At 42.2% G+C, this 26,420-nt stretch overlaps 2 protein-coding genes across 2 annotated transcripts in view; one reads left to right on the top strand and one right to left on the bottom strand.

Moving 5' to 3' along the window:
• On the bottom strand, positions 1 to 21,755 carry TRMT1L (tRNA methyltransferase 1L; the record flags this gene model as incomplete). Its single annotated transcript, XM_082003242.1, has 16 exons — positions 21,662 to 21,755; positions 18,647 to 18,799; positions 17,448 to 17,510; positions 13,276 to 13,389; positions 12,113 to 12,177; positions 11,452 to 11,581; positions 9,473 to 9,596; positions 8,337 to 8,416; positions 6,440 to 6,686; positions 5,274 to 5,486; positions 3,817 to 4,007; positions 2,643 to 2,721; positions 1,703 to 1,869; positions 990 to 1,049; positions 433 to 559; positions 1 to 316 (listed from the first exon to the last, which is right to left on the bottom strand). Exons 5-16 carry the CDS (start codon positions 12,167 to 12,169, stop codon positions 1 to 3), a joined length of 1,791 nt encoding a protein of 596 aa, XP_081859368.1. The 5' UTR covers positions 12,170 to 12,177; positions 13,276 to 13,389; positions 17,448 to 17,510; positions 18,647 to 18,799; positions 21,662 to 21,755.
• A 1,180-nt stretch (positions 21,756 to 22,935) lies between these two features.
• SWT1 (SWT1 RNA endoribonuclease homolog) overlaps positions 22,936 to 26,420 on the top strand; it is a gene marked incomplete at both ends in the record, with an annotated part of 36,790 nt that continues 33,305 nt past the window's right edge. The window contains 2 exons of the mRNA XM_082002763.1: positions 22,936 to 23,001; positions 26,328 to 26,386. Of these exons, the coding sequence (XP_081858889.1) occupies positions 22,936 to 23,001; positions 26,328 to 26,386 (125 nt within the window). The remainder of the gene's footprint in view (positions 23,002 to 26,327; positions 26,387 to 26,420) is intronic.

Here is a 26,420-nt window from a genome sequence, read left to right as displayed (position 1 = left end):
TTAATCAGCTGCACAGTGAGTAGGGTAGTCTTTTGTGAATACAGTGGCAGCGACCGCAGATTTATCATCTTCCAGAAACTTGGCATCTTCTGCCTTGCCATCTGCGGCAGCTTGAACCTGTTCTCCTGCCTGGACATCCTCAGTTAGATGGACGGGGCCTTCCGCCTGCCCCCCCGCGTACGTGGGTGTGCTGTACTTCATAAGAATAGTCTTAAATTGCGCCAAGGGCGCATTCGTGCGAACTCCCATAGGATCAAAGTGGGTTCTACTTACTCTGTATCCAGCTTCAGAGAGATAGCTTAAGAACTTATTTAACCTGAAACAACAACAAAGCCGTTTTAAAAGGAGCTAGTGCTAATAAGGCTGGTTCAATACCAGTAATACATCAGTTGTCATAGTAACGTAAGACTGGAACTTAAACAAAAACCTTACTTTGGCATGTTCATTCCTTTAATACTGTGTCTGTGGATATTGTAGTAAAACGCAGGGTGCTCAGCACTGTTCTCCAACTTCTGCCGCTTGGCTGCATTTCGCATCACTTCATCTCTTCTTCTTTTTCCTGGACCACCAAGAATGCCAGTGAAACCAGGGAATACTCAGTGAGCACACCAAAAATGCCCGTGAAGCCAGACAGTACATACAAAAAAAAAAAGCCACATAGCAGCTACACCCTTGTGTCTGCCTTTATAGGCTAGTATTCTGCAGAGTAAAAATCTAGCCTGAATTTAATTAATATGCCATTTTCAGTAATAGAAAGTCAAGTGAAGAAGGCTTCATGGAGTATTTAGCATTCTGCTTTTACCACTGAAGATGATTCTGGATGAAGATAAAGTAAAGAACTCAGTATTCAGTGGGAAAATAAATCCTGAGTACCAGTACCGTTAAATATAAAAAAAAACCCAAACCATGAACACTAGGCTGGCTTAGCCATCGCTTAAACTATAGTTTAATTTGAAACTGCTAGAGCTAAACCAAAATGATCTACTCACCATGTACCAAGTAGGATTCTGCAGAAGTGCTTGGTGTTTTAATATATACGCCACACTCTTCTAGAATACAATGAAAGGTGAAAATTAATTCTACTGTAAGACAGTAAAATGGCAAAATGCCTTGGTTAAACGGAAAGAAAGAATGCCACATTCTGGCCTAAAGAAGGAAGCGTAGTAAGAAGCATACATATGGGTAACTTTTACATACTAACTCAGTAACTTGAATTTAGAGGGGATATTCAAAACAGGATTTCATTCAATAAGAAGAACACTCCCGTACAGAAAGCCATTTCTCCTGGCACCCTGATTTGCAATCCCTGCGGAGCATGCAGAGCATCACAGCTGAAGTCCTCTCCTCCTGACAGCACACGCTCTCAGGTCGGGATCGGGGTACACCAAAGAACCATCAGACACTTACTATTTCCACCTCCTTCAGGGGACACGCTGGATTTCATGGCAGTCAACCTGTCTGTGTTATGTTTATTTGGTTTAGGATCTGTCATACTGATTCAAGATGTCTAAATCCAGCGCTCTGCCTCTGACAGACCCTGCTCTTTTTACAGCACCAAAGATGATCTGACGAGAGCTGGCAGGTCCCACACTGCATTCAATTTTATGGATACACTGCTCTTAGTAGTAAGTTATCAAAGAGCAGCATCTCTAAAACACCACAAAGCTAGTCCTTTTTGTGACCAGACTGCCATTTTTCTTACCTTGTTTGTTCTCATCGTAAGGACTATGGGTAGAAAAATGTTTTAAAGTTGTGCACTCTGCTTCGCAAACTAATGTCTTCAAAAGTGGCTGAGCTTCATCCAAACCATACTGGACAGCCTCAAACAGCATTCTTCTGAGGAATCCAGTGTTAAAGAGGGCGCCTGACCTAAGAAGTGCAAGACAAGTGAAAAGTTAAGACTTCTTAACAAAAGCAAAGATACTTTAAAAATCTCTTGCCCAAATTGATCAGCAATTGCGTTACACCAAAATGCTGCATCAGGCTGAGTTCTTAACTTAGCGATACTGAATTGCTTTGTTTGCAGTGACAGTAATGGTCCTGTGTTAAAAAAATCAAGATCTCAAGAATGGTAATTTTATTTCTGCCCTAATATGCTGAGAAAGTCATTTAAACCCCAAAAGAAAGGTACTGTCAATCGTCAACCGTTTTTAATACTGCTTTGAAATGGTTAAAGGACTTAACAGAAAAGATTTATTCTTGTTTCCCACAAAAGAAAATTCTAAGTATTAATTATCAAGCAGTGTATTATTTATTATTGTCAGCATATATAAGGATTTACTAAATAAATTCTCCACAAGTGTAGAGCAATGAAGAGCTGCTTAACATTTGGCAACTAGAGGAACGCGCAGCCAGGTTCTCCTGTGCAGGACATATTACGTAAGATGCACTGAATGTGACATTTAAAGCAAGTTTGTTATTATTTATTAACTGGTTTGAACTCCATCAATAAAAGCGAAAACTGAATACCCTACTAAATTCAAATCAACTGTTTCCTGAATTCCTCCTGATTGCTGTACTTCCTTTTGTAGTGCTAAAATATCCAGCAGATTCGCATTTTTATTAGATGACTGAACAGCTGACCTCCAGAGGTCCTTCTAACCAAAATTACTCTCCGATTCTGTATCATGTTCGGAACTTACCAGAGAGGACCAAGAACTACTGCTGTCTTCCCAGGCATACTGCCGTGACAATCACAAGGCAGCTGCTGATAAGGGTTTTCTACAACAGAAAAACAGGATTTAAGTTGTTTTGAAATCATCAGCAATGCCTGATTTACTGGAGAGAGAAGACACAGATAGGAAGTAGTAGCTTACTTCAGTAGGTATTTGGAAGGGCAAGCAATGGCAGAAGCGTGACACCGTTCTCACTTCTGCCAAGCACTGCTTACAAGAATTTAGTGATTGATGACCTGATCTTTAATCATTGTTAAAACACTGAAGGGAAAAAAGCCACATAACTTCCTAGGTTTCTTGGCAGATTTCAAGTAACGAGGAAATTATTATCCTTCCTATACTTCTATAAGTAGCTGTGCAGGCTAACAGTAAATATCAACAACAAAAAATTTCAGACATCAGCCAATTACATCTACAAAGTACAGCCCACCTACAAATTTTCTAAGCAGTAAGTCAGCTCATTTGCAATTAAGGCATTAAGTAAACAATTCATTTACTAAGATCTCTGTCATAACACTGTACTTATCAGTTACTCATTCCAGTTCACTCATTCCTATCTTAAAAGTATTTTTTTTAAAAATCTTTTTACTAACAAGCCCATTGCACGCTGATGCACCTGACGTTGAGCAGGGCACTCAAAGACGCCACCAGCTAGTAGGTAGATACCCAAGAACCTGTAACTTTGAAACAAGGTTTTTCCTTTTATATTCCTTCAAACTACCATCTGGCTAGTAGCTACCTCCTAGCTTAATTTTTGTCTCCTACCTCTGCGAACTCGTGTATAGAGACAGCCCACAAACAGTTGGTTTTTAACGTAGAGGCTGCCTTCATTTACCACCGAGCATTAGATGAATTACAAGACCGGTGCATACCTTTCCTACCACACCTGCCGAGGTATTTCCACCACGTCCTGTCTAGAAACAAATCCAGTACATTTACAGCAAAATCCATGAAGACAACTAATCTAACCCACCACCACAAAGCATGGTACCTTCTCCATCTCATACAAGACACTCATTGTTACATTAAAGTAAATTATTACTTTACTGAAGGGATGTAAACGTAAACAAGGCCTAAACAAGCACAAGATGGAGATACAGGAATCGGACCTTCTAGAAAGTGCAAGAGAAAAGCCATTTACCTTCTACCATATTACCCTCTTTCTGAAAAATTCTCTCTTCACACCACTGGCAATGGATGAGGTATTTTATTTTCTTTGCTGAATCATCCGCAGGGGATGGCCCCCTTAAAACTCTGACCACTACTAGAACAAAATGTTCTAGAGCTACTGCAAGTAAAACTTCGATGCCTTTGTTACAGCGAGCTGCAGCTCTGTGAAGGAAAAACAAACACAAATACAAATTATACTGAATTCAGCAGACTGACATTCCCACAGACCCCTGAACCTGCTGACAGATTCTTCAGCTCATCCGCTTTCCCGAAAGAGATACTAAAGATCCAAGAAAGCAATCGGGAGAAAGTGTCATTTCTTAAGTGCCTGGTTTTGTCTCCTTCCTGTCAGGCTAAGCAAATCTTGGTTTGCTTCTTTTTACCACATCTAGAAATACTGGTCTGCCATCTGCATTGTCTTTCTCTCCAAATACCTACCTAGTGCCAGGATATTGTAACAAAACAGAAACAAACTAAATGAAAATCTGAGAAAGTAGAAACGTAGAGGGACACGCATGAGGGTAAATCATCGAGTGTTAAATGAGTAAGGACTGTGGGAAGGCAAATGAGCAGTTCCTGAATAGGTGAGGATTGAGAAGGAAGAAGTCATCTCTGGAGAGTTGGAGCATGTAACCCAGAACACAATTAAAACTTTGCTTGAGCAGCATGCCTGTATCTAAGAGTATGCTGCAGGGAGCAACTTCACATATGCAGGGAGATAGAGAGGAAAAATCTGAACAAACTCAGATCAGCTTTTGTGCTCTGGCATTCTGAAAACCTCTGTTCGCTTCATTTCCTCCCCATCTTTCCTGAGCAGTTGTCCCATCCTCTTGCCTGCATCTTTTTCTCCAGGGACCAGGTTCTATGTCTTCATTTGTTTAACAGACTGAATTTACTGAGGATATCTATATTTAAACGACTAATTTCACAAGTTACTAATTACACATATCTTCTTAACCTCTCAAGCACGAGGATCTGAAGTGAAAGTTGGTTTCCACTGAAGCAAGTCTGACTGTAATGCTTAGCTAGAAGCCATTCAAGCAGCTTAATTAATATTTACAAAGTCCTATGCAGCACCAAAATGACAGGATTGACAGAGGAATAAAAGAGTTTGCAGATAAGCAAGCCTGGGTATTACTTCTTCTATTACCAAACTCTCCCCACCACCAAAAAAAAACCTCCCCACCATCCCAAACCCCAACCCTATTTATACATTTTCACCTTGCCCAGTCTTTTAGTTTAAAATTTACATTATCACATACCAGCACACAGAAAATATGAAACATTAATTTTGCATCAAGATGTCTGGCTATTAGAATTAGGGAATTCAGGAAACTGAACACGTACAACCCACAGCAGCAATCTGAAGGTTTTTTTATCGCTAATAATTTTCTAATTTTACCATAATTTGAGCCACTTCAGCAGTACCTTGTCACAGCAGCAAGTACTATTCTGGCTGCCAATTCCTTGTAGTACTCTGTTCTGACAATATTGCATCCATAATGACGCAGGGCAACGTGTTGAGCCTTTGCATACAGAGAACTGATGTCTGTGGACGTCAGTGACACAATTCCAAGATTTCTCACATTTCTAAAGGCAGAATCCAGATAATTCACAGAAGTCCCGAAGGGGTCCAAATGGCTGAAAAGTAGGAAGTACCACTGAGTATCTAAAAATGCTGAAAAGTTTAGCTTTTAAAATGAGGAAAACACTTATAATTTTCACCTATGGTCATATTTGAAACAAAAGGAAGAAACAGGACTAAAATTTATAGCACGCCTCGCATCAATTACACTGGAATACTTACGTCTCAAATTTCAAGAGCCAGGGAAGCACTGTACTTGAAAATACACATCACCACAAAGCCAGCAAGTACTTTTTTTTTTTTTCATCCTGACCCACTGACTAATTCAAGTTACAAGAATATTTCTCTGATGCTTACCTTGATCCTTAAAACAAAGGGAAACTTCTAAAAACAAAAATATCTTCAAATGTATGCATTCCAGTTTGTGTACTAAATAACTGGCCTAATTTTCAGCCTGAACACCTGCTGCTTAGATCTGGATCTTAATCAGTACCAAAAAAAAAAATGCAATCACTTATTTTGATGTCTGTATAGGTTTTGAATGTATGCATCTATAAACCCAACTTGGAAGAATTAGCCTACTTTAATTGAAAATGCTGCAAAATGGATTAAAACAGGAGATGCAATAAAGTCCTACACAACAACAAGCAAAGGTATGAATTTTAAACGCATTAAAAGTTAAAAAAAAAAGATTTACTTGACATTTCTCTTTATCAAACAGACAATGAAGTTATATTAAAAATAGTTTGGCTTAAAATTTTCATCTATATTTCTAGTCCATTCTGGGTGTCAGAAGGGCTTAAATGTTTTAGAAATGTCTAGAAAAAAATCAAGATTGAAGTTCTGTTCCCACACCATTTCTGGGACAACAGAATTACTTTTAAAATACCAAGTGACTGTTGGTTGATTCTTTCATTCCAACTTCCCCAAATAATCATATACTGGTAGATGGAGTGAGGTGTGTCATTATCAAACCAGAAAATTATTAACAGAAACATTCAACACTTACATAAAATCAAATGATCTCAAATGCATTATAACATTGGCATCCATTTTTGTCACCTCAATGGTGTCAGTATTTTCTTCTCCATCTCCCACAGCTTCATCATTGTCTTCCTCCTTAGTGTTCAGTTTCACCTTCATTTTGTTTAAATGGCAGTTTTCCTGAATCATTGTCACAGAATTTTCATTATAATCATTAATTGTAACTTTCACAGAACTTCTGAGATGCTTTGCCCATTGTAATCCCATTATACCTAAGGAAAGACAGAATTATAACTCCGTGACAGAATAAGGAAGTGGTTTCTGGGTGGCTGAACTCACCAAGAAAAAAAAAGATCATCCTTTTAAACGCTTGTAATACAGAAGTGTGTGTGATGCAAATTTTGTCATGTTCCTGCAAAAATGTGGTGGTGACCTTCTGCCTCAGCACAGAGCAACAATGGGATATGTAGAGGGACAGTCTATTTGTCACCTTCTTCTATGACAACTGGTGCTACAGACCGAAAGACGTGCGATTTTTCACAGAATCATTCAGGTTGGAAAAGACCTTTAAGATCATCAAGTCCAACCATCAGCCCAACACCACCATGCCCACTAAACCATGTCCTGAAGTGCCACGTCTACATGTTTTTTGAACACTTCCAGTGATGGTGACTCCACCACCTCCCTGGGCAGCCTGTTCCAATGCTTGACTACTCTCTCTGTGAAGAAATTTTTCTTAATATCCAATCTAAACCTCCCCTGGTGCAACTTTGTTCTATCGCTAGTTACTTGGGAGAAGAGACCAACACCCACCTCACCACAACCCCCTTCCAGGTAGTTGTACAGAGCAGTAAGGTCTCCCCTCAGCCTCCTCTTCTCCAGACTGAACAACCCCAGTTCCCTCAGCTGCTCCTCATCAGACTTGTGCTCCAGACCCCTCCCAGCTCCGCTGCCCTTCTCTGGACACACTCCAGCACCTCAACGTCCTTCTTGTAGTGAGGGGCCCAACACTGAACACAGGATTCAAGGTGCAGCCTCACCAGTGCCCAGTACAGGGGCACGATCTCTGCCCTGCTCCTGCTGGCCACACTACTGCTGATACAGTTTTGCAGCAAGCCAGACCCATTCTCTGCTGGAAAGCCCCTTGGCTTGTTTAGCACTGCAGTGCCGCAGACAGACAGACTCCTGTGACAGACCACCACAAGCACAAACAGGAGGATAGGTACGGTGAAGATTTTCAGGCTGCCTCCACATGTTTATTGCTGACTTTCGTAGCCAAGTCTATGGTTGCCTTGCAGAAGTGCAGGACAGGATGCACTTGTGAAGTCTGGCTTAATTCAGAATGGTGATAAATTCATTATCAAGAATTTTTATGCAAAATGCTAAGCAGCTACTGCTGTTCTCAACTATGGCCTGAAGTTTACAGTAGCTGGCTGATAACCAGGCAGCAATCCTGATCTCTTCAGATTTTTGTTCCAGATGGTTAACAGACACTGATATAATTACTTTACATTTAATTCGTGTTCAGAATTTTTATACTCAATTAAGAGATGATTCTGATAAAGAAGTTTGGATTCATCACCATTTTTAAACCACAGGTTGATTTTACAGCCAAATTCCACAGCCACAGAGTCCAAGAGACCTGTGACACATGTTTAGGAAGATGCCATTTCATGAACATTCAGGAACTGATTTTAAGGAGACCACTAAACCTTGATTTGATATTTACAGTCTTTTTAAAAGGCCTAATACTAGGCTCTTGACAGCTGGGTTTTTTGTATGGAAGCTAATGACTGCCTGCCTAAGGAAGAAAATTATTGTGTACCTCACATCATTTTTGAATGCACAATTTCAGTGGCTACCGATTTCTGCAGCTTCATACTACTGGACATTAGCCAAAAGATTAAAGAGACTGACTTTACCAGTGGCACCGAAAGCATCCAAGCATTCTATCGGCTTACGTTCCTCAGCTAGAACGGCTAGTGCGCAGAATATCAATTGCCTTGAAAATAAAAAAAGAACAGTCATAGTAAGTCAGTTGAGAAAATGTTTTTCCTTCCTTTTCCTTATTTTTTTCCCTTGAACATAATACTAGAACATTTAAGCTAAACTCCACCTTTTACATGGAAGAATTGTCAATCAAAAATGTCAACTACCCTTGAAAGTTTAATTCTATAGCAGGATATCCGTAAAGCAAGATCCCGAATCAAGTTACTAGTTACACTGGAAAAAGTGGCTAGCATTCAAAAGTAAGTAGTGGTTTTCTCCCTTTCCTAGCACATGGTTCTGTGTTTAAAAAGACGTCAGAAATGACTGCAGAGCAATGAAATTCCACTCTGTTGAGGAACAGGCCGTGTTCTTTCAGACATGGCCATAACCTTAGCTGTAGTGGCCTTCTTCAGCAGCATGCCTTAGCTTTCACAGAGATACTGGAGCCAACTTTAAACCCAGAAGCTCAAATATTAACAGCACTGAGAACATGAGGGGTCAGCACAGGCTGCAGCACAGTCCCATGCGTTGGTGTCAATGCTGGCACCTTTCAGTCATGGTACAGACACCATTTATGACTCTCCTTAAAAAAAGGACAATGTTTCTCCCTTCATCTTTTTTTAATGCAAATAATAAGACGACACGTGAGAGAATCTGAGTCCCAAGAGAAAAAGGCCTAGAATCTGAAAACTGTTAATTATAGGTATGCTGCTGTTCAGTTAGAGGAGACCAGGAGCCGTGATCACCCAAAGTATCTTGTGGAGATTGACAGAAAAACATCTGGAGTGTATACAATGAAGTTAGTTGTCAAGTGTGCTCCTTTCAAATCCTGTTCTCCATAAACCACTCATTACAGAAAAATACTTAATTGCTTCAGAAATTACAATATTTCCCATACAGTGTTCTTGGCTTTAAGTATTATTCATCCAGAACAGTTTTCTGATGGAAAACTACTTCTCCTGCCCTCTGAACAGAAGTTTTGCAGGATCATCTTTTCAAAACGCAGGAGTGTTTCCCACTACAAACTCAGCACCGCTCTGGTGCATCCTCCCACTCCCTGTTCTCTCACCTGTTGAGTTTCATTTTAGGATTAAAATAGGAGTCCGTTTTCTGAGGTGTGGAGTAGTTGGGAAGAACCTGCACATCCGTGGCTGACTCTTTCAGCACTTCGTGAGAAGACTTGGGAGCAGGAACTAAGAGAAAGTAAATGTGGGGGAAGGAAAGAGTTGCTGAGAATTGAAATTAACATTAGCACATTTGACAAATTTAATTGAAAATTTGCTCCCTTTATAGCAAGAATTCTGGATTATGCAGTAATCCAACCACTACACACGGATCAGTTAATGAGTATGTGGGAGGGAAAAAGCAGGCAACAAGTTACCTTCTAGTCCCAAGAGTGGCAGATAAGAATCAAGCTCTACCACAATTTTCTTCCCATGAAAGAACTGTTTCTCAGCTGGGCTCCTACATATCCACTCAAATTTAAGAAAGCAAGCCTGAGGCTTAGCACATTTGTTTTGCACGTTCAAACATAATATATTGCTAATTAATTAAAACCCTATTAACATAGTTCTGAATGTATATCAAGGAACTGCAAAAATCCGTCAAAATCCTTGATCTAATCTCTGTAAGTTATAGAACAGCTTTGTGAAATGTGTAGAGACAGCACAAGCTTAGGGACAATTTCAGCACTTAAGCTTCGTATAAAACAGTCTGTTTTATACAGGCAAAACAAGCTTTCTTGGTCTGACAGCTGTAAACACGTGCTGTCATTCCTCTGAGCAATTTGTCCCCAGTCTAACTAGCAAAAATTACTCAGGGACAACCAGGAAAAATTTGTTAGCTATCAACTAGCTACCTTTCTGTGCTCAGCCTGCCCATCTCTCAGTGCTTTCAAACAGACAGGTCACGTATCTGTGAACTGCCCTCCCACGTGCTCCACGTTCACAGCCCGCAAGTGTTGCTGAAGTGCCTCCAAAGCGTGACATATCTGACCTCTGAATTTCACCTCTCCCCGTGAGAAAAAATAACCGCATGCATTTTGTTAAAAAAAAATGACAAATGGGTCATTCTTTACTGACAGCTCTGAAGGGAACGAACGATACAGCGATGAATATATTTCACCACATAAATGGTATTTAAGTTAAAAGTATGGAATATGTACTACTATCACTTCTTTGACCTGCAGACTGATCCCCAGTCACTAAACTACTACTCCTAAACTGCATGTTGGCAACAGATAGCGGTGTGACCCTCACAGCACCCATTCTCATCTTTATTATATTATATTTAGATAAAATCCATACGTCTACACAGAGAGAAAAAAAATCAGACCAATTTTCAACAGTAACAGTCTGGGCTGTAGCAAAAAATCCTCAATTTTTACACGCCAGCTAATCAATAACATGCCTTTTACTTGACAGCTGTAGAGAACAGACAACTCACAAAAATAAAGATCTGGCATTCTGATTATTTCAAATGATTTCCAATTTAGTTTATATAAGTTTAGAAACAAAAGGGTAATTTTGGAGAAAGTCAGACAGGATTGTCATTTACCAAAGAACTACAGACAGCTCTGTCATGACCCTCCAGAACTGAAAAAAAAAAAAAAAAAGAGTCATCTTGTTTTGTGAACCCATGCTGATGCAGTCTGCATAAAAAACAAAGGATTTTTATATGGCAAGGATTTACTCAAGACTGATTTACACACACACCCAGCCAAATACATAGGCATTAAATTCTCTATACAGATTTCATTCCATGGATTCCATGTCCTCCGTTCTTTTGGAGAGACAGGAACCTACATTTACAACAGTAAACTAATTGTGAATAGAGTATTGTTTATCAGTAAGAACAGAGTAGCTGGTCCGTGTGGAGACTAAATCGCAACACTGCCACACCTTTAAGAAAACAAAAGTTCTGAAACGTTAAGGGCAGATTTCTCGTTTCTCTGTTTTGGAATTTTTCTCATGTCTCTCCCCCACCTATCATAGTTATTCCACATGCTAGATAGTAAAAAAAGAGAGAAAGTTTTATAGAAGAACCTACCTGTAATAAACCTTGATTCAGTTTCTCCTTTGTTCACGTGACGATTAATATGACCTATCATGTCAGTTCTTCGCGTGATAGTTGCTGAACAGATGATACAATGGTAATGGGCTCCCATCTTTGAACATGTCTGTGAAATACAGTATGTGCGGTTTCAGAATACATAACCATGAAGAGGTCATATGTCTGTTACCTCTAGCGCACACAAAGTATTTGGAATCTACAGCCATCAGAGCCTGTAAATAATCGTACCCGCAGAGCCAGCACAGCACAGCACATCTCTCCTGCCACAGCACCACAGCCAGCCAAACGCTGCCAACACTCCACCTGCTCAGCACCCAGGGAAGGAACCGAGAAGCATCCCTCGTCTGGCCTCATGAACCCTTCATCTCTTCCACACAAAGCTGCTGTTTACCCCAAAGCGTGACAGTGTTCTACGTGATCTAGGCAGCTGCCCACCAAAATAAGAGAGAGATACGACGACATTCAACTACCCAAGGGCTGTATCAGATACTTATATTCTCGACCAATAAGCTTTTGGTATCCCACACTGGATAGCAAGACGTATTTTGAGACTGAGTAGATCACAAAAGTTCCCCTACATCACCCATTTCCCCCAGTTTGTAGGCCAACAAATATTTCTGTGATTCAGCATTTTTACCTGGTCTCCAACAAGGTTTGGTTTTACTGGACGACAAGGTAAATGGCAGATGCACATTCTGTACCCTGGAAAACAAATTCTTGTCACGTCACAGCGCAGTAAGTAAACAGAACGTGTATGTCCTATACCACAAACTCAATTCAAAATGTTCTTTATTTTTAGGGAATAGTCTCATGTAAGATTCCCAAATGTTGCCAGAAGACACCAAGAAAAGAACATTACCAATTATATGATAAACTCGCCTTCCGCACAGAGAAATTTATCAGCTAATTATACATTATAGTTTTTTAGAATCTGAAAAACTTACATAAAGGCAATTCATTTTAGTATGTCTGTTAGCATCCTACAAAGGTATGATGAGTCTTCAGGCTATATGCTATATAACTTTCAAAATAACTTCTGAGTATTTCACAAAAGTATTGTTACCTGGTTAAAAGACTTGTGTGAATACTCCTATAAAATGTACGTTCCACGGTTTAAAGAAAAAAACCCACACAACGAAGACATCTGCCAGTGCACACAAAAACAGAACTCCAGTCACATCATTTTTATTTTAACTTTAATCTCGTCCATCTTCTGATTAATCATTTTAATTCTGGCAAACTCATACACCTAGTTCTTTAAAAACACACACTGCTCACTTCCTTTTTCTTCTTAAACTTCCTGTAGGGATTTTAATGCATCTTAGAAGCAGACCACAGAGTTTGTTAAAAAACAGAAAAAGCTACTAAATACTGATACTAAAGAAATACTTTAAAGTATTTCTCAGAAACCATGGAATTTTTACGATGAGCCAAAAATGACTGCGTGTGCATGTCTATCGGATTATTAACAGTATAACCAAAACCTCTATTAAAATAATTTTCATTATAGGCAAATTTTAAATTTTCTAGCAATTTTCATGACATGCCAAGCAATTGTTGGTTTGGGTTTTTTTACATGAGAAAATGCACAACTGTAAGTATTTTGGGACATAAACTAGAGAGCTATTCTACAGAGAAATTTCACACCTCAGGTCAAAATTCATTATGTCAAAATATGGTTCTAGTTCAGAGCTGGTAACAAGATAACTAAGAGGAATTTAAAAAGATGAAACAGAGAACAATCTCCTAGATGTCCACAATTTCTTCCAATATTTACTATTCAAATATGATTGCCATTACCTTCAAATTCAACAGAAACTTTCCAGTGCAAATTCTGAAGGTGACGATGGAGTTTATGACTGTAGCAAGCTTTGAATTTCTCCTCAGGACACAACGGACATGGCTTCTTTTCATCTGAAAATATGAATAACGTACAAGAAACATGAGAAATGCAGTTACCACTGATGGTAACAGAGATGCATGTCAAGAGAAAAAAGAACGAAGGTACTGCCAACGGGAGTTGGAGATTAATTCCCCAGGGTATATTCTATTTCAGGCACACACAAATGTCAAATACATGGATTGCCTCTTTCTACTCATAGAATCGCAGAATGATTTGGGTTGGAAGGGACCTTTCAAGGCCATCTAGTCCAACCCCCTTGCAATGAGCAGGGACATCTTCAACTAGAGCAGGTTGCTCAGAGCCCCGTCCAGCCTGACTTGGACCTTACCACCACTCTGGGCAACCTGGGCCAGGGTTTCACCACCCTCACTGTCAAAAATTTCTTCTATCTAGCCTACATCTGCCCTCTTTTAGTTTAAAACCATCACCCCTTGTCCTATTGCTACAGGCCCTGTTAAAAAGTCTGTCCCCATCTTTCTTCTAAGCCCCCTTTCAGTCCTGGCTGGCTGCACTAAGGTCTCCCCAGAGCCTTCTCTGCTCCAGGCTGAGCCCCCCCAGCTCTCCCAGCCTGTCCTCCCAGCAGAGCTGTTCCAGCCCTCGGAGCATTGCTGGGGCCTCCTCCGGCCCCGCTCCAGCAGGTCCGTGTCTCTCCTGTGCCGAGGGCTCCAGAGCTGGATGCAGCCCTGCAGGGGGGTCTCCCCAGAGCAGGGCAGAGGGGCAGAATCCCCTCTCTCGCCCTGCTGGCCACACGGCTTTGGGGAAAGCCCAGGACACGGCTGGCCGCCTGGGCTGTGAGCGCACATTGCTGGCTGATGTCCAGCTCTTCATCCACCAAGTACCACCAAGTCTGAACATAAGCCAGCAGTGTGCGCAGGTGGCCAACATCATCCTGGCCTGTATCAGCAATAGTGTGACCAGCAGGAGTAGGGCAGTGATGTGCCCCTGTACTCGGCACTGGTGAGGCCACACCTCGAATCCTGTGTTCAGCGTAGGGCCCCTCACTACAAGAAGGACGTTGAGGTGCTGGAGCATGTCCAGAGAAGGGCAATGAAGCTGGTGAGGGGTCTGGAGAACAAGCCTTGTGAGGAGCAGCTGAGGGAACTGGGGTTGTCTAGTCTGAAGAAGAGGAGGCTGAGGGGAGATCTTATCGCTCTGTACAACTACCTGAAAGGGGGCTGCGGTGAGGTGAGTGTTGGTCTCTTCTCCCAATTAACTAGTGATAGGACAAGAGGAAACGGCCTCAAGTTGTGCCAGGGGAGGTTTTAGATTGGATATTAGGAAAAATTTCTTTATGGAGAGAGTGGCCAGGCATAGGAACAGGCTGCCCAGGGAGGTGGTGGACTCACCATCACTGGAGGTGTTCAAAAAAACTTGTAGACATGGCCCTTCAGTACATGGTTTAGTGGGCATGGGGTTGACGGTTGGACTTGATGATCTTAAAGGTCTTTTCCAACCTTAATGATTCTGTGATTCTGTGAAGTGCTTCTTGGCAAGGCTGCTCTCCATCCCTTCATCCCCCAGCCCATACTGATATCAGGGGTTGCCCTGACCCAGGGGCAGGACCCTGCACTTGGCCTGTTGAACTTCATGAGGTTCACACAGGCCCATCCCTCGAGCTTGTCCACTTCCCTCTGGATTGCATCCCATCCCACAGGCGTGTCAACCCCACCACTCAGCTTGGTGTTATCTGCAAACTTGCTGAGGGTGCCCTCAATCCCACTGTCTGTGTCGTTGATGAAGGTATTAAAGAGTACTGGTCCCAACACAGACCCCTGAGGGACACTGCTTGTCACCAAACAGAATACAGACAAGAACCACTATTACTTTAAAGATCATTAATTTCTACAACCTTTAGTTTTTGTTTTCTAGTATTTTCTACTCCAGCAACATGAGACTAATGCAACTTCTGAAAAGTATTGCAGAATAAGAGAATTTTACAGATGAACTCTAGAGACTTGCAATGTTTCAAAAAAAACACAACTGAAGAGGTTAGAACAAGAATTGGTCTTTCCCCCTCTTCAATCTTTTAGAAGCACCTGGTATATTTTTAAGCTGCAAAAAAGATAACGTGGTCTATGTTAAAGTAACTTTTCTCCTTGGAAATCTTGCATAAAGGAAAAAAAAGCAAAGGCAAGCCTATCTGACATCACAGGTGTTGAAGCACGTGAAGTACTAACCTAAATAAAAACTAGCTACTGGGGGATGTATGCTGTAGAGCTGTACATAGGAATTACATATCCAAGCACGCATACATCTGCTGCTGGGTCCTAAGACTGCTGAACGTCAAAAAACCTCTCATGCAGAATTTAGCACAAAAGCTTGTATGTGTTTGAATAATGCAGGATGGATACTGTGATGGATACCCCACACAACATGGGGGTCTATAATAATAATTACTTATCTTAGGCTTGCACAATAGTAAAATTATTTTTTCATGACTTTATGAGTGGATTACTATGTCCACACAGAGCCCCAAGCCACTGAAGCAGCCTACAGCTCACCAAATAAGTCACCGGTGTTCTCTAATGTTGACCAGCCTCTTTTACTGACTTGTGATTTACTGAGTATCAAATACACAAGGCAATGGTAATAAATACAAGTCAGTCCATTAACACGCCTGGCAGAAGAATGCTACATCCATGACATTAAAAAAAAAAAAAAATTAATATTGAGAATAATGAGTTTCTTATCACTACCATGGATTTAAATATCACTCAGCTCAGCAACAGCTACAAGTACCAGACTCATGAGAGACTGATGATTTATCTCCTCATTAAAAAGGGAACATACTCTCTATGGAAGTTTTTGGCATATGTGTTAGTAAAATTAAGCAGACATGAAGGTAGGCCATTATTTCCATCAGCGGCCAGTCTAAAAGATGATTAAGGTGCAAGAGCTGTATGATGCAGCACCTACATGGACCCTGATGTTTTTCTTGATCTGTGAATAAAAGCTAGTTTCAGTTGCAAGGACTGCCACTGTCAGCACTGAATACATATAGGTAACCAGAGAAAAACTAAAAGCTGTAATAAAACCATTTTGCAGTCTTAAAGCAATCCTTCAATGTACACCTGGATCAGAAATTAATAGATTGGGAAAAAAAAGAAAACATCCAAAATAGAATGCATATTTATTTAAACTGATATCTAAACGCTGCAAAGACAACAATTAGCTTCCCTGTTATCGTGGTGCTTGAATTAAAATCAAAATGAGACTAAGCTGCTGATGTATAGCTAGAATTAACATTTTGCTGATCCGTGAACACTGCAAATGTTAGAATGCTACAATGCAGAGGAAAAAGATGGAAAGAAATCATTCAGGCCTTAAATTTACTGAAGGAAGTACAACATTTGATAATCAAGTGTCCTGGTTTCAGCCAGAATAAGCTGGTTTTCTTCACAGAAGCTAGTGTGAAGCTATGTTTTGGACTGGGGATGAGAAAATGTTGATAACATGCTGATGTTTTGAGTTGTTGCTAAGTAGTCAAGGACAGTCCAGCTTCTTATGCTGGCCTGCTGGCAAGAAGGCTGGGGGTGCACGGGAAGCTGGGAGGGGACACAGCCAGGACAGCTGACCCAGGCTGGCCAAAGGAATATTCCCTACCATACGACGTCATGCCCAGTACATAAACTGGAGTTGGCCGGGGGGCGGAAATCGCTGCTCAGGGACGGGCTGTCGATCACCAGGTGGTGAGCCATTGCTGTATTGGGCATCACTTCTTCTTGTACATTCCTTTGTCGGTATTATTATTATTGTTACCGTTGTTGTTTCCTTCTCTCTTGCTGTCCTATTAAACTGTTTTATATCTCAGCCCACAATTTTTTTCCCAATTCTCTCCCCCATCCCACTGGGGGAGAGGGGAGTGAGTGAGCAACTGCGTGGTGCTTAGTTGCCGGCTGGGGCTAAACCACGACAGCAAGGCAACAAATCATAAAGCTATTTTTTGTTAAACTCCTAGTCTTCAAGCACTATAAATACATGTAGTGTGTTAAAAATAAAAACTAAGAAAAAATGTAAATACCTGTAACATGAAGATCTGTGTTCTGGGATACTGCCATGGTAAACTCACCTTCTTTCAGGTCAGCTAGTTTCTCTAGATCCACAAGATGTCTTTGAATAGAAATATGTTTCTCTAAAAAGCAGATATATTTAGAAGTTAAACATTCTTAGTTAAAAAATTATTTTTAGTTTACTGCTATTTTTCTTATACATCGTTTCAAATCTAACACTAGTAGAGAATGACTGCAGTACCAACTGAAATACTTGTTTGTACCCTTTAAGCTAACTTCCACGGTAGAAGGAATGACTGCAAAATTAATCCCAAGAATGGTTCTTTAATAAGATCCATGTATTTCTACTTGCTTTTTAATGCTGACACACATCAAATTTCTCAAATTGGAAAGAAGTTCATTTGAAAGAACAAGCTGAAAAGATCAAGCCACATTCCCATTTACTCCTGATTTTACTGCTCGGCATTGTTAGTGAATGCAAACCATGCACAAAGCAGTATAAAAACATCCTATGAACCGTCTGGCAAAACTAAAATCTCAGCTAGAAGTGGACCAATTGTAATAATTGGTAACAATTATTCACTGTATAGCCAGGATACATTAAATTCTACCACTTTTTTTCTTCTTCCCTTAGAGGAGACTCTGTAACCATTAAAATTACCTCCCAATGTTTCAACTTATCAGTCAATGGGAACAGTGGAGAATTTGCTAAAAACAGAGGATTAGCTTATCCAATAAATCAGCTTTATTGGTTTAAGCACACAGAACATCCCAGTTTACAGCAATACTGATTCTGTAGCGATTTTAAACCTTTACAATGTTTTTACAAGATTAGTCTTCAGGTTTTCTTATGTGAAACAAAGATCAACGCTAGGGTTAAAAGCAATTCCTAGCTTTTAATTTCTGCCCTGAGATACAACAGATTTTCTCTGCTCTCTGTGGTGCTTCTAGCATCAGTCTGAGGTAGATCATACCTCATCTAACCTTGACTTCTCTTCTATCGCTGTGTATGTGCAAATTTCTCCAGTGATTTCTAGAAATGTTAGTAAGGGGAAAAGGGCATCTCATTTGAAAGAGATTTCCAGTTCCTTAGGAAAATATTTTATTCAGATGCATGGGAAAAAGTATCCATACCTACTGGATGTATGGAAAATGAGATTTCACACATTCCCTCTACCTTTCTTCCCCACTATTTCCACCTTTTCTCCTCCCCTCCCTTGGCGCACAACACAAATATTCTCAGAGTTTATTAGCAAACCTCTTGGATAGTCAGATGATACATCCAAAATGTTGCTATCGGATTCCTTTGTGGATTCCTCCTCTATTCCTTTTTCTTCAGCTTCCAATTCTGACTCGGTAACTTTCACATCCAGGTTGTTGCTTTTCACTTTCCCAGAGACAACCACACCATCTTCACAAAATCAAGCAAACAAAAAAAAAAGGTAAAAATGTTGTTGATATAACTGATTTACACAAATATGTTCATTTGTTTCCAATAATTTGGTGCTTCTAGCAGGCAAAAATGACTACAAGTGTGAAGGAGAAAAAAAATACATAAACAGCAGGTTGGAGAATAATATGAGATTAATTATCGCTCATCCTTGGAAACCACTGTAAAATAACACCATCCCAGATAGACAAAACTATTAGCCCATCTGTACCATCAGATGTTTAAAGATAACTAAATAATATTTACATGTTATTTTCTAGCAAAATGCAGTGCTAGCAAGACAAAGCAGGCAAGGAGGAGGTCCAACTATTCGTAACAATAGCCTAGCACAGCTAAGAAAATTTGAAAACAGAAGTTTAGAACCGTTTCTGACTGGTTGAACAATCTGAAGAAAGGAGGGGAGTAAGGCAGAAACTTGCTATCCTCCGGGGATGTGATGAGGGTTAAGTGCTAGTGCCATCAGCATTTGCAAATGATTGACTTCTCCAGGTAGTACAGAGAGGGGCCTACTGAAAAATTTCAAAAGGACTTAAGTGCTGAGCGATTGGGTAATAAAATGACAAAAAAGAGGCAAGTGGTGGACTTGGGAAAAAAAAACCCCACTAATCTTGATTTTACATATGAATGTATGGACTCTGAGCTGAGCATCAGCAGTCAGGACTACCACCTTGGGATTTTAAAATACAGTTTTGAAGAAAGAGGTATGAGTCCTCAGAAGCAGTGGGTCCCTCTCCGCACCAACTGACAGTGACACCAGGAAAGGACGCAGGAAGTCCGGCTCAGCCATATTGAAAGGTATTGCCCCTGACCCCCCCAAGCTTCAAAGGGACAGGCAGAACTAGGAAAGTTCCAAAAAAGAGTAACAAGAAATAACAAAGTTACAGCATCACTTCTTAGCTATTGAGAAGCAACAGAGCAGGCTATGACTTTTTCAACTGGATACGACAGATGTCTGTAAGATCATGAGATGCAGAGAGAGCACAGAAGTCAACGACTCACTGCCTATTCCAACACAAAAACTGGCATGCACCACGTGGAGCTACTGGCTGGAAATCCAGAGCAGAAGACAGCTCTCTACACGACCTGCTCTTAACCTGTGACCGCCCTGCCACAGGCTGCTGCGGATGCTGCAAGTCTACCAGTGCCAAAGCGAGAACTTTATGGAAGAGAAATCCACTGTAGCATTTTCAATACGAAAACACCACCTTTGGCTCAATAGGGAGTAATAAACAGTTTTGTGCTTGAAGATGTTTCTGGAGGATGCATTAATGTATGGTTGCTCTGTTCTGCCAGTCTTCCCTAGCCATCTACTCCTGGCCACTCCCAAAGAAAGAATAAAGGGCTGGAAGGATCTTCCAGCAGTTCTTACAATTCCCTGGGGGGTTTTTTGTTTGTTTGCTTTTAAGCATTGCAGCTGGGTACAAATCTTTGTTACTTAAAAAAAAAAGAAACGAAACAGAATGAGGAAATGGAAGGAATACCTCAAGATATGGGTTACAGAAATTCTTTCTAAAGACAGAAGCACAGAATGAAATTATTCTACCTACCTCAAAATCTATCAAGTCCAGCATTGCTACTCAGACAGCGTTGCTGTATTTCTCACAGGTCTATTTTTAAGCTGACAACTCACCTGAGACAGACTTGGATTTCCTGCCTACTTCTCAATCAAAAAGTTGCAAGATGCCTGCTGGTAGTTTCTACACGCTTTATCAATAGAAATACAGAAAGAAAATGAAGAATTAAAAGGATATGTGGTAAGAAATCTGTAAGAAGGACAATGATTATGACCACGTGTGCTGTGGGAAGAACTGATAACAGTTACAAAAATTCATAGTGAGAGCATAGCAGTAACCGAAGTCCAGCAGAGTCGGGCTGCCTGCATCTTCACAGCAAGCGTGTAGGTTAAAATGGTTGAAAAAGAGAGCATGCGTCTATGTTTGTATACGCACCTACATCAAGCGAGGTGAAGTTTCACACTAAGTGATTAAGAAAAGCAGGCTGCTACCGAGGCAAGGCTTCAGGATTTTAAAAATGCCCATCAGGAATCACTGATTATGCACAAACCTAATAATGCTTCAAAGAGCCTAAATTATACTTTTTTTTTTTTTTTTAATTAGAAGAGTCAGTTCACTTCAACTGTAAGAGTGCAGCAGCAACTGACTGGCATCAATACCACCTTTGGCGCGGCTGGAAAACTGGCACAACCAGTTTAAACGCATTTGGCTGAAAACCCTGAGAAGAGGCTGCGACAGCACACACCGCACCCCCAGCCCCCCGGCAGGCCCGGCCGCGGAACGGGGCCTGCTGGGCCTCGGCTTGAGACAATAAAAGGTCATTAACCACAGCAGCATCTCACTAGGTTTCAGGCAGGAAAGGGCGACTCGAGCCCCGGTTTGGCCGTTTCAGCGCTCCCCGAGCAGGGACGGTGAGGCCGCGGCCACGGCCGAGGCTCAGCCCCCGGGCCGGGCCGCCGCGAGAGCACGTGTGGCCCCGCACCGGCCCCATCCCACACAAAGTCGGTCAAACGGGGACAACCGAGCTGCCTTCCCTCGCAGGGGTTGCACGGCGCAGGAGGAGGGGGAAAAGGAGACGGCACGAAGGCGGCTGCGGCCGCCCGGCTGTAAATTCAAGCCCCACGCGGGTTTGTCTCAAGGCGCTGCTCCGCCGCATGGCGCCCGCGGCAGCGCCCGGGCACGGCGGGGCCGCGCACGCCCGGGAAGGGCGGCAGCAGCCGGGCGCCGCTCCCCTCAGCGCGGGCCGGAGGGCCCCGCTCCCCACACACCGCCCGCTCACGGCCGACCTCCCCCCACGCCCGGCCCTCACTGAGCGCTGCGGTCTGGCCTTCGGGCTTCTCCTCATCCTCGTCCTCCCGCCCCAGCTGCCTCCGCTCAGGGGAGAGCCGCGCCAGTGAGGCTTCCGCAGCCATCTTCTACGGAGACGGGCGAAGGCAAGCGAGCTGAGGCAGGGGACGCGCCGCTGTAGCCACACGCCTCCCGGCGGGCGGGGACGCACGGCGGTGGCGGTCCGGCACGTACGGCGGGCGCGGAGGCGGGCCCGCGCCGCCTACACTTCCCAGGGCCGGGCCTTGCCCAGAGCGCCCCGCGGCGGGGAGAGGCTGGGCCGAGCCGGGCCGTTCCCGAGCAGCGCGGCGGGCAGCGCCTGACAGGGAAGTTCCCCGGACCGGGAGCGGGGCCGCGGCTCGGGGTGCCCCCTGAGGCCTGTCCGCCAGGACCGTCCTGCCGAGGCCGCCCGGCGCGACGGGCTGTGGAGTGCGGAGCTACTGCTCGGCTGCGGCGGGAGGGTGCGTCCGAGCCGCCCGGCTGTGAGGCGGGTCCGCCTCGGCCCTGCTGCCGGGGAGGAGAGGGGGAGGGAAGGGAGGGAGCTGCCGGGTGCGGGGAGGAGGCCTGTGCTCTGTGGGGCCCCGGAGGCTCACTCTGTGTCCTTGCCCTTTCTTCACGCGTGGGCTTGGGGAGCAGCTCCGTGGCGGAGCAGCAGCTCTCCCTGCCGTCCCTTCAGGCCGCCCATGTTGAAGGCTGGCTGGCAGGGCCGTCTGCTCACTAGGTCCGCCCCGCTGCTGTCCTGCCCGGGTGGCTGACCTGCTCTCTGGGAACTCGCCTCCAGAGCTTCTGAGAAGCTCCTCGCAGCCCTCTTGAACCTCCTCCTCTTAGCGGCAGACGCGCAGGGCTACTTGATGTAGAGGTTGGCACAGCTGTTGCGAGATGTCACGATATTACCCCAGGGGAAGGGGGGGGGCGGGGAGCGATCTAAGGCCAGAGTTACATAGCTGTAACTGCTTTAATACTTGACGCTTGTATGACTAAATGTTGAAGGATGTTTGTCTCTCTTAGTCTGATATGTCTGCTGGTACAAAATCCGTGTCTCTGGAGTTGATGGTAAGGTAATGGCCACCCTTTTTTTTCTGCAAACTTCTCGTAGACGTGAGACGCGAATAATCCTGTTGAAATCTGCTGCGGCTCTGTAGTGAGAAAACGAGTATTTTTTTCCTCTATGCAGTTAAAATTTATTTTTTATACCAGATGGAAATATGAACTTGAAATAAATAATAACTGCAACACTGTTTTTCTTAGGATTTGAAGATGTCTAAAAAGAAACTGAAGAAAGTAACTGAAAAGGAAGACTGTTTGGATGGCCAGGATGACAAAGTAGGAACAGCTTTATTACTACTATTATCATTATTTTAATTCAAACCCCCGCATTCAAGAGAAGAGCATGAATTGTTTAGCAGTCTTGTGATGGAAGGGTGAATCAGATTTAAAGGTGGGGTTATTAAGAAGAGCAGGAGAGTTGACTTGGTCAGATAACTGCAAGTTCTAGCCAGATAACTAGACTAGACTGTTTTTCTCCAGAGGCTATGAGTAGTGTGGGTGTCAGAAAAAAAGAGGGTTTTTTATTTTAGCATATCTTCTTGGTTGAGGAAAGTTGAGCTTAAAACTGTTACCACTACTGTTTTCCTGGATTGTTCTTTATCTTGGATCATATATCTTAATTTTCCGATTAATCACAAGTTGTACTTTGCAGAATTTTAGCAAATAACTCTCAAATATTGCCTTTTAAGCACTGAGACATGAATCAATGACCAAAATTCTAAGTATACTGTGGTACATGTTTGTATCTAGTGAGTAAGCTTTCACTGAATTGCTTGTAAAATGCAGGTGCTACAGGGGTCTTAATCTTTCTGGTCACGCTTGTATGTAGCTTCCCATTCCTTTTTCTTGTTTGTACAACCTTCTGGGAAGTTATTTCCTGCCAGTAGTGTTATACATATCCAATAAATCAGAAGTTTAATAAATCCACACTTAAGTTTGCTAGATTTTTTTCCCCTTGGATTTTGTAAGGTATATATATGAAATAAGAGAGCTTTTAACTGTCTTATCATAAATGTGTCAAATGTTTGGAAGTATTTATAAATAAGCGTGATATGGCCTTATAAATGGAGTTATACATATTAGAAGCCTTTTGCTCATGTAGAAAATGTAGTTCAAAGCCAAATAATTGTAACCTTTTTTTTTTTTCCTCCTGAATTCCTTATTGTTACTCAATTTGTCTTTTAACCTTAACGTATCCTAAGGTGGCTTATTTGTTGTTGTTTTTTAACTTCTGTAAACCAATTTTTTACCCTTTGTATTAAAACCTCATACTATAGCTGTATTGCCATTGCTAATGCCTATACCAATTTGAAGAATACAGAATTTTAACTGTTGCATGACTTCAATGTATTTGGGACAGCATTAAATATTGCTATATGCAGCCATTGACCAGTGCAAGCAACAAGTGAGAACTCAAACTAATAATAGCAAAAAATATCAATTCCTTCCGCTCAATAATAGCAGGTGTTTCTTCAGGGTGATCACAGTATGAATAAGAGGTATCTTTGGCTCTTACAGGTGAGAGTAAGCCATTTAAGTAGAGTTCTATTTAGGTGCAGTTGTGCAGGGGCTTTGGGGTTTCTCGTTTGTAAGCATGACCATGGATTACAGAAAACTTTATGCCTGTTGGCTTGTAGCAGTTTGGCATATAATTCTGTACGTATGAGTGAAAGGACATTTGTCACAGTATAAATTTGAACAGCTTTGCACAGAGCTCTCTGAAGGAGTCAGCACAGCTGCCTCGTGGTAACGTGTCCTGGGTAACACCAGGTGATATGATAGCCATGGGATTGTAAACACCTACACCAGTCTCCTCCAAAGAGGACATTTACCCCAAACTGATAATGCTAACAGGAAAGTAACGGTAAGAAAGTTTACTTAAGATGACCAAACTTAGTAAAAGTCAGGGAATTGTCAAGAGACTTTTGAGAACAGAAGGAGCTAGGTTGAAAAGAAATGCTAAAAACATCGTGAAAACTCATGGTTCTAGGGGAATAGGCCAAAGCAGAACTGGCTTGATGCTGCCAGAAGTGGTCCCACCAGCATCACAACCTCCACCCACCCCGATGGAGCACCCTCCCTTCCGGGCACTGTAGGTAGCCTGCATTCCAGCTGGTGGAGTGGCAGTGCAGGGGGGCACCCCGCAGGGTCCCACACCTTAGGGGTGTGTACGTGACCCCACGGGGGGCCTTTCTCACCAGGGTGTGCGTTAGCAGGTTGGAGGAGGTGGTACGGGGAGCGCCCACCTCTTAGCAGCGTCAGCGTGTGTTCCAAAGTGTATCGTGCAGGTGTGTGAGCTCAAAACTTTCTGGTACCAAGTCAACTGATTGGTATAATTTCATGGTTGTCTTATTATTATAGTTTTTCTGTTGTATTGCTAGTATTGATCCTGAGTGTGTAGTTCACTGGTTGCCGGTTCATTGAGTCGTTAATAAACCAATAAAACGCTTTGATTCCTATTTGATTATAGTCATGGGAGTTGAACAGGTCTTCCTGTGGCAGGTTGCATCAATATGATTCTCAATGGCAGCAGCTGTTAGCAGCCTCTCCTAAGTTACGGTGTCATTGTTTTTGCTGCTGTTACAACTCCAGAACCAACCACAATCAATTAAGTTCTCAAGATTTCCTTAATTCGTTAGGACTCCGCTGGTTTCTGCAACCCTTTTATTTTTTAATGACGTGCCTTCTAATGTGGAAGTATAGCTAAGGCCTCTCTAGTTAGGTGAATCTCTGCAGCAGTGACCTAATGGCCTCGCTGAGTCAGCAAGACCCAATTATTGAAGGAGTTAATTAGTTGTGAAAGGTTGTACTGTCTGGAGCTTCCTTATCTGAAGTAATCCATATGTTACCATTCTCTGTTGTAGGTTCCTACACCCTGCTGTAGTTTTGGGAAAAGAGAGTCATATAACCCAAAGGTGTATGAAGATTAACTGCCTTGTTGGGCAGACTTCATACCAGCAGAGTCTGTCATTTTGCTGCTCTCTATTCTCTCCTATAGCTGCAATAATAAACTGCTTTCTGTTCTGACCTGATCAAAGTCGCCTTCCAGTTATTCCACAACATGAATGCGACACAGCTTGCAATATAGATATGCCAAGCAGCTATATAACTGCTTTCTAAACAAGGACTGTTCAGGTTCTTTGTATGGGGACTATCTTTACTCTTAACCAGGCCCTAAACTGCAGTTTCACACTCATTAGTAAATCCGATGAGAATTAACAACACATCTCTTGAGGGAGTAATTGGAAGCAGTCTTCAGGTAACTTTCTTTTCCCTAAGAATTTTTATAAATATACAAAAATCTGTATTTTACATACTGGTTTACTTGTAGACTGTATGAAACACATGCATCCTAACTGTGTTTAATTAGTTGAGCTTTCTCTATTTTATAACCCAGGACTGTGCCATATTCGATTTTTCCCCTTGTGTTGTTCTTAAGTATAACAAAATCTAAATAAAATTACAGCAAGGTATGTGGCTACCTTTTTCAAGGTTATTTTATTCAAAATCATAGTGTGAAATAATAGCTTGTTCCATCTTATTAAGATTTTTTTTTAAACTGCCGTTTCCTCTATTAACCCTTGGGTTTTTTTTCTTTTCAGAACTCTGAAGACACAAGATCTTGTAACTGTACTATGAAAGGAGAGACAGAATTTCAGAGGTAAATTCTTGCTCTGTTATTAAATGGAACTACG

This window comes from Phaethon aethereus, assembly GCF_964289735.1.
Source record: "Phaethon aethereus genome assembly, chromosome: 8".
NCBI lineage: Eukaryota > Metazoa > Chordata > Aves > Phaethontiformes > Phaethontidae > Phaethon > Phaethon aethereus.
Note: the sequence above shows the minus strand (reverse complement) of the source record. Positions and strands in the feature narration are given on the sequence as shown.